Source organism: Pleurodeles waltl, chromosome 5 (genome assembly GCF_031143425.1).
Source record: "Pleurodeles waltl isolate 20211129_DDA chromosome 5, aPleWal1.hap1.20221129, whole genome shotgun sequence".
NCBI lineage: Eukaryota > Metazoa > Chordata > Amphibia > Caudata > Salamandridae > Pleurodeles > Pleurodeles waltl.
Genome location: NC_090444.1, coordinates 965,866,740 through 965,879,787, shown reverse-complemented (window position 1 = coordinate 965,879,787; position 13,048 = coordinate 965,866,740). Strand labels below are relative to the sequence as shown.

Here is a 13,048-nt window from a genome sequence, read left to right as displayed (position 1 = left end):
AGTCTTTATCTTCCATTGTCTAGATTGAGATCTTCCCATTGACCCACTGCCAATACAGTTATCTGTCTGCCATGTACCTTATGTATTTAAGGTAATGCTGCACCGTACTAATTAGGTTTTAGAAATTTCATACAGCTGCTGTATTATCAACGTGTTTGCTCTGTGTAGGGGACGCTCACACAACTGCTGGAGGAGCGGGGAAAGGCAGATTTACATAAGTCAATCATGTACTGCTACTTATTGTACCTGTCCCTAAGCATGTGTTTTGGGGTAACTTGCTCTGCTGCTGACTTTTTTTCCTCATCCATATCAGGAAGCCTATGCTACTACTGCCATCTATCCTGTATCTGTTCTGTGAGGTAGTTAACAAAAAAAAAGGAAATGTACGTTGCAAAACTTGATGGTATTGATTTTTTATTGTGAAATATTTCTCATTAGTGCAAGTAATATCACTAACCAATTGAAGTGCACACAGTACAAAAACGTATTATAGCTGCACACACGACTGAACGTTGCTCCCCCATGCCCCCAACAGAAGACCACCATGATAAATTAAGCAGCTGAATTAATTAAATTGCTGAATTAACTGGTGATAAGGGTTAAGAATGGTAATGTGGTGGAACAGGCGTCTTCTGGTACCGTTTACTGGACACAAAGTTACAAGGACAGAACTAAGAGTGGAATCCCTGTAGGTGGAGCTGATGCACAATAACTGGAGAATGAGGGTCCGCAATAATGGGTCTAGAAAAGCCTGGAAAGAGAAAGCAAGAAGGTACTGCATTAAAAAGAATTATGGTGCATGGAGAAGTGAGGCAGCACACAGATGCTGGACTTGCTGTTAGAGCAATTTTCTTTACAATAAGACAAATCTAATTTGAGCTGCTGCTGATTTATTGCTCATTCAAACAGGATTCGGTTTGTGATATATTTGATAAATACAAAGACGTAAAAATATACAAAAACAGCTGCAGTACAGGTTTATGCTAAAAAAAAGATGCCTGGCTGGTGGAAAGGATTCAAGCAGAAAAGAATTGTAGCAGTTCCGTTAAAAGGATTTTCTCAATCCAGAATTTGCTTTTGAGTTAGTCAACCAAAAACAAAAAAAACAAACAAAAAAAAAAACACAGATGAACGTTTTTTTTTTTTTTAATGCCAGCGAGGGAGTTCGGGGGTACAAAATTCACTTAATTTCCTTTTGCGTTGAAGACTGGCGGGACACACTGATGGCGCAGCAAATCCTTGCAATCTCAACCGCGCTGCGCCTGGTGCAAATGTATTACCTACGCTCTGCCTACCTGACCCCGGCTAGGCTTTTCCCGGCCGAACCATCAATGTAACAGGTGTACCTACTCACTGGCGGACTTCTTCCATGTAGCTTGGTCCTGTCCCAAGATTCAGCGATACTGGACACAAATCCTAAACGATCTCTCCACACTGTTGAACCTCACCCTGGTGCCCTCTCCCAAGATGGCCCAACAAAAATGTGCCAGGAACTACTTCATAGGATGCTCAACAATGGCTTCTGCACTGGGCGTAGATTTCGTCAGCCCATTTGTAAGAGGCAACTGTTTCACTTTACAAAACTTTCTACCATAACATTACTATAGCATATCAAAAGAATTAGTAATATCAAGTGTAATTTAAGCAGGTTCACCCTTACCTGTGAATGTACAATTCTCTGTTGTTGGGTAAGTCATAGTTGATTATAAGTGACACTTGAGGAACATCTAATCCTCTTGCCCAGACGTCTGTAGAAATGAGCACTCGGCTGTAAGAAAGTTAACCATATTTACAAATCTGCAATTTTTAATGATCTAATTAAGGCCTGTAGTTTAAAAACTAAAAAGCACATTGCAAATTATGCAAACTCGACATAATAAAGGCAAGAGAATCCAGGGATGTGGAATTCCTATCGCCCGACGCCCGGGACATCTTGTTTGGGGTCAAGGGCAACAAGTTTTTATGTTTACTTTGTCCTTGGGACAAGTAGGCCCAACCCTCTGCAGCACAAATCCTTTGGCTGCCTGTTTACAGAGAGTGGAACTCTCTGCAGTTGTGGTAATGTGTTTTCCAAAAGATAATTCTGTTCGAACTTGTATTTATGGTTCATTATTTGAAAGCCTTCATTATTAGGGTGAGTGCTGTAAATAAATGTTTTAAGGTCACACTTCACTACTGACGTTGGTTCCAGTACAAAAAAAAACAACAAAAAAACGTGTATACACATGTTTGAAAAGTGTAGGCTATGAGGCTAAGTGTAATGCTCCCAGAATGCTCTCTGATTAGATGCAAATGAAGTGACATTTCGTAAAATGTTTTGATGCATGCTAGTATTTCCCAAAAATATTTCTAATGGAAAATCAGTGTAACCATTTTCAACACGATTATGGGAAGCATGAAAGTAAACAAACACTGACAAAGCCAACTGATATTTTTATAAGTCTTTTAGTTTCATCAATGCGTGTCTTGTTTTGACATGGCTTTTGTAACACTTTATTGTTGTGGGAGCTACCAGGCCCTCAACATTGTAACAAACACTGGCAAAAAAAAACCAAAAAGTTTTTGAACTCTAAAAGCACACGTTGCCACCAGTGGCATAACAAAGGCCCCGCAGCCGCCCTGCAGGGGGCCCCTTCAGCACAGCACCTGCCCTGAGTGAGTCTGCAGAGGGGGCTCCTCCATGTTCTTTGCAAAGGGGCACCCTCCAGTTTCGTTACGTCACTGATTGCCACTGTAGTTCCTGACACTGAACAAAACTACTTTGTGTGCCAATATGCTCCTTGTGGAAAAGCAGAATACGATCACTCACAGTAAAGCCAGCCGAAAGAGAGAGAGAAATAGAAGTTTAATAAAAACAAAATGTCTTTGTTAACACCAGACCTAATTAGGGACCAAGACCCACATGTAGGTAGCTTTTTGCTTGTCGCAAACAGCGACTTTCGCTGTTTGCGACGTGCAAAAAGCACACTGCGATGCACAAACCCAGTTTTGCGATTCGGTAACCTGGTTACCGAATCGCAAAACGGGTTTGCGACTCGCAATTAGGAAGGGGTGTTCCCTTCCTAATTGCGACTCGCAGTGCAATGTAGGATTGTTTTGCGAACGCGGGCGCAAACCAATCGCAGTTTGCACCCATTTCAAATGGGTGCTAACACTTTCGCAAAAGGGAAGGGGCCCCCATGGGACCCCTTCCCCATTGTGAATGTCACTGTAAAAAAAAATTCAGAGCAGGCAGTGGTCCGTTTTTGTAATGCATCTCGTTTTCCTTTAAGGAAACGGGCTGCATTACAAAAAAAAACTGGTTTATTGAAAAGCAGTCACAGACATGGTGGTCTGCTGTCTCCAGCAGGCCACCATCGCTGTGAGGGCCGCCATTCGCAAGGGGGTCGCAAATTGCGACCCACCTCAGGATTATTCATGAGGTGGGCATTTGCGAAGCCCTTGCGAATCACAGATGGTGTCAGGGACACCATCCTACATTCGGATTTGCGACTCGCAAATTGCAAGTCTCAAATCTGAACCTACCTACATGTGGCCCCAAATTCTTAAAGAAAGTCACAAAAGTGCACCCATGGTATATGTCTTACCCATATAAAATATTTGTGAACTGTATTTTAGCATGGGTAAATACGCATGTGTAGATTTGCTCATGTGAAAATCTATTGAGCATTTGCAACTTCATTTTCCCTCCAGCCACTTTCTTCTCAACCCTGGAAGAAGTTCTAATTCTGCCATTGTCAGGAGTAAATGTCCAACCTTTGCAAAGGGGCACCCTCCAGTTTCGTTACGTCACTGATTGCCACTGTAGTTCCTGACACTGAACAAAACTACTTTGTGTGCCAATATGCTCCTTGTGGAAAAGCAGAATACGATCACTCACAGTAAAGCCAGCCGAAAGAGAGAGAGAAATAGAAGTTTAATAAAAACAAAATGTCTTTGTTAACACCAGACCTAATTAGGGACCAAGACCCACATGTAGGTAGCTTTTTGCTTGTCGCAAACAGCGACTTTTGCTGTTTGCGACGTGCAAAAAGCACACTGCGATGCACAAACCCAGTTTTGCGATTCGGTAACCTGGTTACCGAATCGCAAAACGGGTTTGCGACTCGCAATTAGGAAGGGGTGTTCCCTTCCTAATTGCGACTCGCAGTGCAATGTAGGATTGTTTTGCGAACGCGGGCGCAAACCAATCGCAGTTTGCACCCATTTCAAATGGGTGCTAACACTTTCGCAAAAGGGAAGGGGCCCCCATGGGACCCCTTCCCCATTGTGAATGTCACTGTAAAAAAAATTTCAGAGCAGGCAGTGGTCCGTTTTTGTAATGCATCTCGTTTTCCTTTAAGGAAACGGGCTGCATTACAAAAAAAAACTGGTTTATTGAAAAGCAGTCACAGACATGGTGGTCTGCGGTCTCCAGCAGGCCACCATCGCTGTGAGGGCCGCCATTCGCAAGGGGGTCGCAAATTGCGACCCACCTCATGATTATTCATGAGGTGGGCATTTGCGAAGCCCTTGCGAATCACAGATGGTGTCAGGGACACCATCCTACATTCGGATTTGCGACTCGCAAATTGCGAGTCTCAAATCTGAACCTACCTACATGTGGCCCCAAATTCTTAAAGAAAGTCACAAAAGTGCACCCATGGTATATGTCGTACCCATATAAAATATTTGTGAACTGTATTTTAGCATGGGTAAATACGCATGTGTAGATTTGCTCATGTGAAAATCTATTGAGCATTTGCAACTTCATTTTCCCTCCAGCCACTTTCTTCTCAACCCTGGAAGAAGTTCTAATTCTGCCATAGTCAGGAGTAAATGTCCAACCTTTCTTATTATGGGAAAATATTAGAGAGAAGCTGGTGAAAATCTTTAAAATATGCAGGTTAGTAGGTTTGCAGACTCAAAGGCATTCCAGCCCTGGAACTATTGCTTACTGCTTCCTCCAGCCCCAGTATGCAGATCTGCAGAAAGTTGGCAAAATAAGGAAATTGCTACAGTAGGGATTGAAACTGCAAGTATACAAGCCCTACTGTGGTAGTAGCCCTGGCATAAACAGAGAGGCTATTATCAGAGCTCTTACATAACGTGATTGCTGCCATAATTTGGCGCCACACTACATGGCACCAAAGGGACAAGTAGATCTTTATACAGGACAAGTAGATTTGAGAAGCAACCTGTCCCCTGGACAAGTAGATATTTTAATAAATTCCACACCCCTGGAATCAAATAAATTTATCAGACTCCACCCTCAATTACTACTGGAGAAAATGCAGGGCAAGCAAGTCCTGTATCAAGACCTATAGATTGATTTTAGTATGTTCCATGCCTCATTGACTAGACTGCACTGTCAAGTGTACATTTGTGGTCTGGTACATTCTTCACCTGCTGATGACCTTATTAACGTATTTAACTGTGAGATATGTACCCTTGCAAAGCAGTGACATCTAAGTACAGTATGGTCTATGTTAAACTCTGTAAACAATCTCATGGTTGGCATTTTCATCCAATTTCAACCCTTATCTTATCTACTCGATGTATTGAGCAAAAGAACCACTCTTTAATACACCTCCTTTGGAAGGGGCTAGGGTACCTGATAAATGATGCATAAAAGTTCAGTGTGACCTTTGAAGGTTGTGAGCAATACCACACTTTTTTTTTTTTTTACAAATTATAAATCACAGAAAGCAATTTCATTGCCTTATTGGTGTTTAGGCATTGAAACTTAATCACCTAATATAAAGTGTTGGTTTTACCCACCTGAAGAAGTTGTAAGTGTAAGAAAGAGCGGGTGTGGGGAGGGGGGTGTTTGGAGTTCTTAGAAGAGTAAAGATCCCAATCTTCTCCCCCAACAACTGTTCCTCCTACCTCCTGCACCTCTCTTACTCCCACTCGCACTGCCCAAGCAGGTTTTCAGAGGGAAAACTAACATTATAATTTGCCAGTTCACCCAACTGAATTAAACATCAGCAGTTTAGTTCAAGGCAATTTAAATTTCCATAACTTAACACAAAATGACTTTCAGATGGACGTGATACGGGCATGCACTATTTGCACTCGGGTTTGAAACATCTGAGTTTAAACATTTTAAGAAGCTAATTAACAATACATGTGTGCTTTGAGTACGAATAACTTGGAATGGAAGGTTTCAGGGACTAACAAAACTCTTACCATTATGGGGATGCTGAATCGTCTCTCTCTTCCCCTATCCGGAGGAGGACTGCTTTCAAGGGGATATCACCAAAAGAGAGTTCAAGCCTATTCAAACTTAACAACTCCCTGACTTATGGCTCAACAGCCACCACCAAGTCTTCAGAGCACGAAGCTTTTAACATTAATAACTTTTTTCCCTAGTGTTTTATGTCTCCATAACAAGCTTGGCACTACTGTTCGAAGAACTTTCTTTTTTCGAAAGAAAAAATATTTTTGCTTCTCCTACAGAACTTTGTCAGCCACTGCAATCGCTGCCAACATTTTCTAGTACCCCACCACAAGTTCTAAAAATCACCATGTTGCAATCGAGACCTCTACGTATAGAGTCTTTGACATTGATCATTTGTGTGAGGACTATCCTTGATGAAATGTGTGAAGCAACCCTATTTAAACCAGCAGGAAAATATCAGAGAAAGCAGATTTCAAGCTCAAGAGATTAAAAGTGAGTATACTTCCCCCAAATTGGAAGGAAGGATTAGGAGGGTGTTTATACATGCTACAAAACTTTCTGGCTTTCTTCAGACTTTAGCAAAGAGTTACTGAAGAACACAATGGTAGATCTGATTGATTGTTAAACAATCACTTCCTTCATACAGGACATAGTTGTCATATGGCCATCTTAATTGAAAAAATGGTTCAGGATTAATGAGACATTTTCTCTATCTCAAGGATGTGGAACTCCCAGAGACCTACCAAGCCACATAACACAAGGCTAAGACCAGTTTAAGTCTAAAAGTTTATTTTATGATTGAGGAAAACAGGAATCTAGGACAGCACAGGTGACGGAATGGAGTAGTGATTATAGGAACATCAAAGTCATTAAATCAACTATTGCCAAGCAAAGTAGAGAAGTTCATAAGTGAACGAAAAGAGCTCCGATTATCCAATGGATGTTAAAAAGGTACACAAAAAGCAAGTAGTTCTATAGAAGATTATCTGTTGAGAGCTGTCACATGAGCCTAACCAACTCACATAAAAATTGATAAGCATTCAAGTTTAAATCATGCTGCCTAAAATAGAACATTTGAAAAAAAATAGGATTTTATCATTCTCTACGGATATATATTCCAGTTTGACAGGTACCTACCTTGCACCAGATCGAAATTCTTTCATAATGGATTCTCTCTCTTTCTGTGGCATGTCACCATGCATTGATGAAACTGTGAAGTTGGCTTCTCTCATTTTCTCAGTTAACCAGTCAACCTGAAACATACAACAAAAGCCACAGAGAAACATAATAAAACTTTACATATTTTGGCTATACGTCTGCTATGTAGAGAATTGAAAAAATATCATCAATATGTACCAAATTAAACACATTTCTTCTTTCAAACTAAAAACCTAAAAAAAGCTATACAATTGCCAGGCAATTTATTTTAGTTCCAGGGTTACAAACACTTATCCTTTAACACCGACTCACATCCAGAATATATTTGAATGAGTATAAGGAAATACACCAGTTATAGTCCGTGTTTGAAGAGAAATAGTTTTCTGATGAAAGGCACAAAAGCGTGCCTATGATGGGTAAAACTCATGTGGGCCCTATCACAGAAAGGAGAGAACATTACGCAAGACCATGCCATTAGTTACAGGTTCTGCCAATCACCAGCTATAGGTCCTGCACAGGGAAATAAAAGATTAGGACTAAAGGTCAACTCTATAAGAGAGCTGAAATCTTACTTAAAAGGACAGAAAATTAAGACATTAAAAGCAGCTAGGAGGGAGAACCATTTATTCCTACAAGCCCCACAAAGCTAAATACTTAAAATGGTCAACTCTCTATAATACAAAGAACAAGACAGCATCAAAAAAAGCAAAGACCTACAGAAAGCATAGTTGCAGGAGACAAAGCAACGGCTACAGTATATCTTAACCAAAAAGAAACAATGAAATGAAAACTGGCCTAAAGAGTATAAACCCACATCTGAAAACCATGTTTTGCAGCATAAGGATGCCAAGCGTAGACAGGAAAATAAAGACAATGCTACTTTAAAAATATCCCAAATACATCTAATGATAGACCATCCAAATTGAACAGCAAAAAAGAGGAGAGAAATTCAGATCACTACTACACCGATTTCATTTTTTTTTTTTTTTTTAGTTCGGTATTAACTGGTTAATAAGAATGTTTTCAACAATCTAAAAACATGCCACACAACCACCGATGCTCCTCAGTGGCTCATCTATAGGTAAGCTACCGATGTCTCAGGAAGAATCTCATCTACAGTGCAGAACATTATATTCACAAATATCAGACATCAACACTAGTCTACCTGGTGGGTGGACAAAGGTCTGTAGACTTTCTTTTAGTGTTGGTTTCCATCTTCCTCTGCCTGAGAGAAACTCCCTGCCTTTCCCTTCTTTGTTTTCTATGCTGTGGCTATCTCCCCAGGCAAAGACCACTGACAAAACAGCAAGAGACCTCAGCAAGTTCTAACTGGTCTCAGTTCAGACAGTGGGTAAGGAGCCTGAAAGATCTGGTTACCAACAGTAGTAAGAGGCTCCTGCAATATTAGAGGAGCCTTTCCACTATCAAAAATACTAGAACAATTAGTTTGATGTAGAGTTGTAACACTGGCCCCATTCAGCCAGTGCTGGGTTTAACTTTGTAGACTGGACAAGGAGGCTTGCACACCCGTTGTGTTTCCATTCTCCATAGAGACTGGGCTAAGTCTGGGAAGAGCCCCGAACCACATTGCTACTTGACCTGAGAATAGAAAGAAAATCTAGCTGCCTGCTTGCCAAGGAATGCTTGCTTAGCTGTGGAGGGGGGGGGGGGGGGGGGGGGGGGGGGAATTGAGGCCGACAAGAGGTCCAATCACTAATCCAAGCTACACAGGGGTAGAAAGGAAATGTAGGTTTTATAAGCTTCATTGCTTTCAGGAATTGAGAAGGACAAGGTGCATGCCCATGTTCCTTGCTCAAAGTGTACCTCTACTAATATTTTATTAACCTTGGAAGGGGTTGGTAAACAGCTGATCTTCACACTTCTGGCATGAAGTTTTATCCCAGATGCGGATTCCTTATTAATGTAAACTTTTGTCTTGGCAGTCCTGCGCGTCCTGCGATGGTCCTCTCGAGCCCCTTTAAATGTGACATCGCGGGACGCGCAGGACTCCTCGGCTGCCTGGTGTTTGGGGGCTGGACTCTCAAGCACCTTTAAATTTGACATAGCGGGACGCGCAGGACTCCTCAGCTGCCTGGTGTCTGGGGGTGGGACTCTCAAGCCCCTTTAAAATTTGACATTGTGCGCCCACATTGCGGGACGTGCGCGGGCCAAGGGCGGGCCCATCTTGCGCCCGTCATAGGCTGGGCTGGACCACCCCCCTTTCATCTGGTCGTGGATGGTGAGTTTTGTGTTTTATTACCTATCATAAGTGACTGGAGACTCTTTTGCCTTGAGAGACTGTGCTTAAACTGCGATTCCTGTTGCTCCGCTTACTGAGGTGCCACCGCTTGTTTAAATGAGGCGGAAAAAGGGCCAGCTATCTGGAGCTATGAATGGAGGTGGTTGCAGGCAGGGCAGCGAAAACACTACTTTGGACTCCTTTCTCGCTAGAGCTGTTGGGGTTGTGCCTAAGGAAATTGATCTGGCGGAGAGGACGCTATCTATGGAGATGGAGGATTGGCGTCATGTCTCAGTAGTTAGTGATCCCTCTGTGGGCTTGGGGGGGGGTGGCCCATCCTGGAGGAGAACTACACGTTGTTCCACAGTGCGACCTTGCTGAGATATTAGGGGATTCTGGCGACCCAGGACCTTCGAGAAGAAGTAAAAGGCTCTTGCTGTCTTCTCCTGTGGCCTGCCCTATGGATAAGTGCAGTCCTCCGCCGAGGAAGAAAAAGACACTGAAGAAAACAGTCCCTAAAACGAAAACATCTCTTGTGGTCAATTCCAAAGAGTTGCACAACATGTGTATCTGCAGCAACAGATGCCATCGAACATGCAGTTTCTCGGCTATGTGAGCTTAGAAGCCAAGGGAGCCAATCTATGGGGGGATGTGAGGAAGATGCTGGGTCCCTTGGAATATGCCTCAGCTACTGGATAACCCAACTAATTCTGGGGGCCAAGGTGTCTGTGCTCCGTCTGTGTTGGTTTCAACTACAGCCCCACCAATGGGCAGGGGAGCCTTGAATGGTTCCAGCCTCGGCAGGCAACCTGGCTATGATTCTGTGGTGGCTGTGGGGTCTGCCAACAGCCGGTTGGGAAGTTTAACCAGAAACAGCTGAATAAAAAGTCTTCGTTGGTCCGTTTGGATCTCCCCCCTGGCTTGTGCCCCTTATGTGGTGGTGTTGACAAATGTCCCTGCTTTGGCCCCTGGGGTAATTGAATCTATGGCTCAATGAAAAAATAAAACTGGCTATTGGTTGAGCAAAAACTGCAATTTTTCATGTAAGGATCTCGTGGATGTTTTGTTTGTTAGAAGAATTGACTGGGTTGGGCCTAGAAAAAAAAAAGAGGAGAAAGAGGATTGTGTTATTATAAATGTTAGATACCCGGGCCTGGCTCAACGGCTTCTCTCCTCATATAGTCCTGCTTTTTCAAGGGCAGAAACAATTGGTATGGCCCACCTGGGATATTTCTACAATCATATGCGACTGGGTGCTGATCCCTCTCCTGATTTTGGCAAAATCCCCCCTTAGGCCAGAATGCCCTGCGGCCAATTTGCAGGAGTACAGTCAATAATATAAACTCTGATTTGGCAGGGGCGGATAGACAATGCACCAAGACTGACTGTGCTGGAGGGGGTGGGCTCAAAGTGTGATCTTATTTTCTGGAATATTGTGGGGTATGATGCCAAGTTATCTGATCAGGCTTGGGTGAGGTATGTGGCAGATTATGATATTATTATGCTACAGGAAACCTGGTCTGATGGGCTGGCTGCGTTGGATGGGTTTGATAGATTTGCTATCCCAGCTGTTCAGTCCCTGGGAGGTCGCTCAAAAGGGGGCCTGGTTACCTTAATCCGTTTTTCTAAGATCGTGGCTGCTTTTCAAATTAATTGTAACCACCAGGGTATATTGCCTGTATGGGTAATTTTCTCTGACAACTTTAATGTTCTGTTGGTTCATTTTTATAATGCTGTATGGGGTGGGGGGTGTCGAATTGGGATTCTCTTCTCCGTCCTTCAGGTGATGAAGTGTAGAATGGAGGAGATGGGGCTGGAATTCTGTGCCATTGCGTCGGGAGATTTTAATGCCAAGCTGGGTCGATTTAGTACAGTGGTAAATCCCTTTCAGTAGGACTGTGTGGCCTACTCGGCGGATGATGATCAGGATGCCAGTGGCAGGGTTCTGATTAAGGAACTTAGGAAGTTGGGCCTTCTGAATTTCAGGGACACTGAAGTAGTAGATTTTCAACAGCTCCCGTTTGTGGGTAGAGGGTCGGGCACCACAATTGACTACATTTTTGTGTCTCCACTATTGAAAGATTTGATAACCGGAGAAGTGCTTGGGGAATGTATAAGTGATCATAACACCCTTACAGTGTGTTTTAATCTCACAGTGGCTCTAAGTAAATCAGGACGGGGTGGAGCCGCAATAGTGAAGATAAGAGACCAGGGTAGGCGACTTGGTTGGAAACAGGTAGATGCCCAACGAGTTATAGAGAAGGTGGTGGGGGGCAACCTACCCTTGTTTATGGATATACTTTTGAGAGAGACTCCGAGCCCTAAGGAAGTTATGGATGCAATAGCTGAAGTAAATATAGTAGTTAGAGACTGTTTATTTTCAATAGATATTCGTCCCAACAAGCACAGAGGTGGGTGTTTTGATAAGGCCTGTTACGATGCTCGGGCAAATATGAAAATTGCCCTCCAGGAATACCCCAGAGGTAGGGCTGCGGTGAAAGTAGCAAGGATTAAGTATAAAAGGGCTTTGAGGGAGAGTAAGGAAAAATTTAAAGAAAAAGCCTGGGAAGAGTTGGAGCGTGCTACAGTCATGAAGGATCCTGGTCTGTTTTGGAAGGTGGCGAATAGAGGTTCTTTTGCAACAGACATCTGAGGGTCTGGGCTGTAATATTGCCCCGGAGGCCTGGGTAAATCATTTCTGTAGAATCTTTGAGGGAATCCCCCAAGAAATAATTGGGATAAAGAGTGTGTTGTGGTCCCCAATCTAGCGATCAGGTTTTCGCTCCAGGAAGTTATTGATGCACTCCAAGGTAGCGCTAATAATAAAGCCCCGGGCCCGGATTCCATCCCCATGGATTTGTACAAATCTTGTCCTCAGCTATGGGCACTTGTTCTCTTAAATGTTCTTAATGTGGCAGTTACAGTGGGAATTCCTGCCTCTTGGAAAAGGGCTTGTATTATCCCAGTTTTTAAAAAGGGGATCGGAATGACACTAAGTCTTATCGCCCCATTTCCCTACTTGACTCTTCTGTGAAGATTTTGGGATGGATCATCTTAAGGCGTATTGAGGCTTGGATGGCAGAAAAGGAAATTTTGAGCCGGGACCAGTACGGTTTTAGGGATGGTCTTGGCACGCGTGAACAGTGCCTTAATCTTTTGATGATGATGATCGGGAAATATACGCAAGCCAGGAAGGGCACCCTTTATCTTGCCTTTATGGACCTCAGCTGTGCTTTTGACAAGGTAAATCGGGGCATATTGTGGGAAAGGATAAGTCAGTTAGGGATGGATCCTAATATTGTAAAGCTGCTCCAGTACCTCCACTCAGGATGGGTTGCAAATGTGAGGGTGGGGATAAACGGGGAATGTTCAGAGGCTTTTAAGCTCACTAAGGGCGTTCGCCAGGGGTGTGTGTTGGCCCCCACTCTGTTCCTTTTTTATACAAATGGATTGTCGGATTTTTTGATGGAACACTGTAGGGATGTCCC

The 13,048-nt window shown here is 43.1% G+C and overlaps 1 protein-coding gene across 2 annotated transcripts in view; it reads right to left on the bottom strand.

Moving 5' to 3' along the window:
• EIF4A3 (eukaryotic translation initiation factor 4A3) overlaps positions 1 to 13,048 on the bottom strand; it is a 96,883-nt gene that overhangs the window by 17,404 nt on the left and 66,431 nt on the right. The window contains exons 9-11 of one of the 2 annotated variants that reach the window (XM_069235092.1): positions 7,301 to 7,416; positions 1,661 to 1,768; positions 616 to 751 (exon numbers count right to left, since the gene is read on the bottom strand). In XM_069235092.1, the coding sequence (XP_069091193.1) occupies positions 742 to 751; positions 1,661 to 1,768; positions 7,301 to 7,416 (234 nt within the window). In that variant the 3' untranslated portion in view covers positions 616 to 741. Of the gene's footprint in view, positions 1 to 615; positions 752 to 1,660; positions 1,769 to 7,300; positions 7,417 to 13,048 lie in introns of those variants that run through there. The other variant, XM_069235093.1, reaches the window with a different exon arrangement.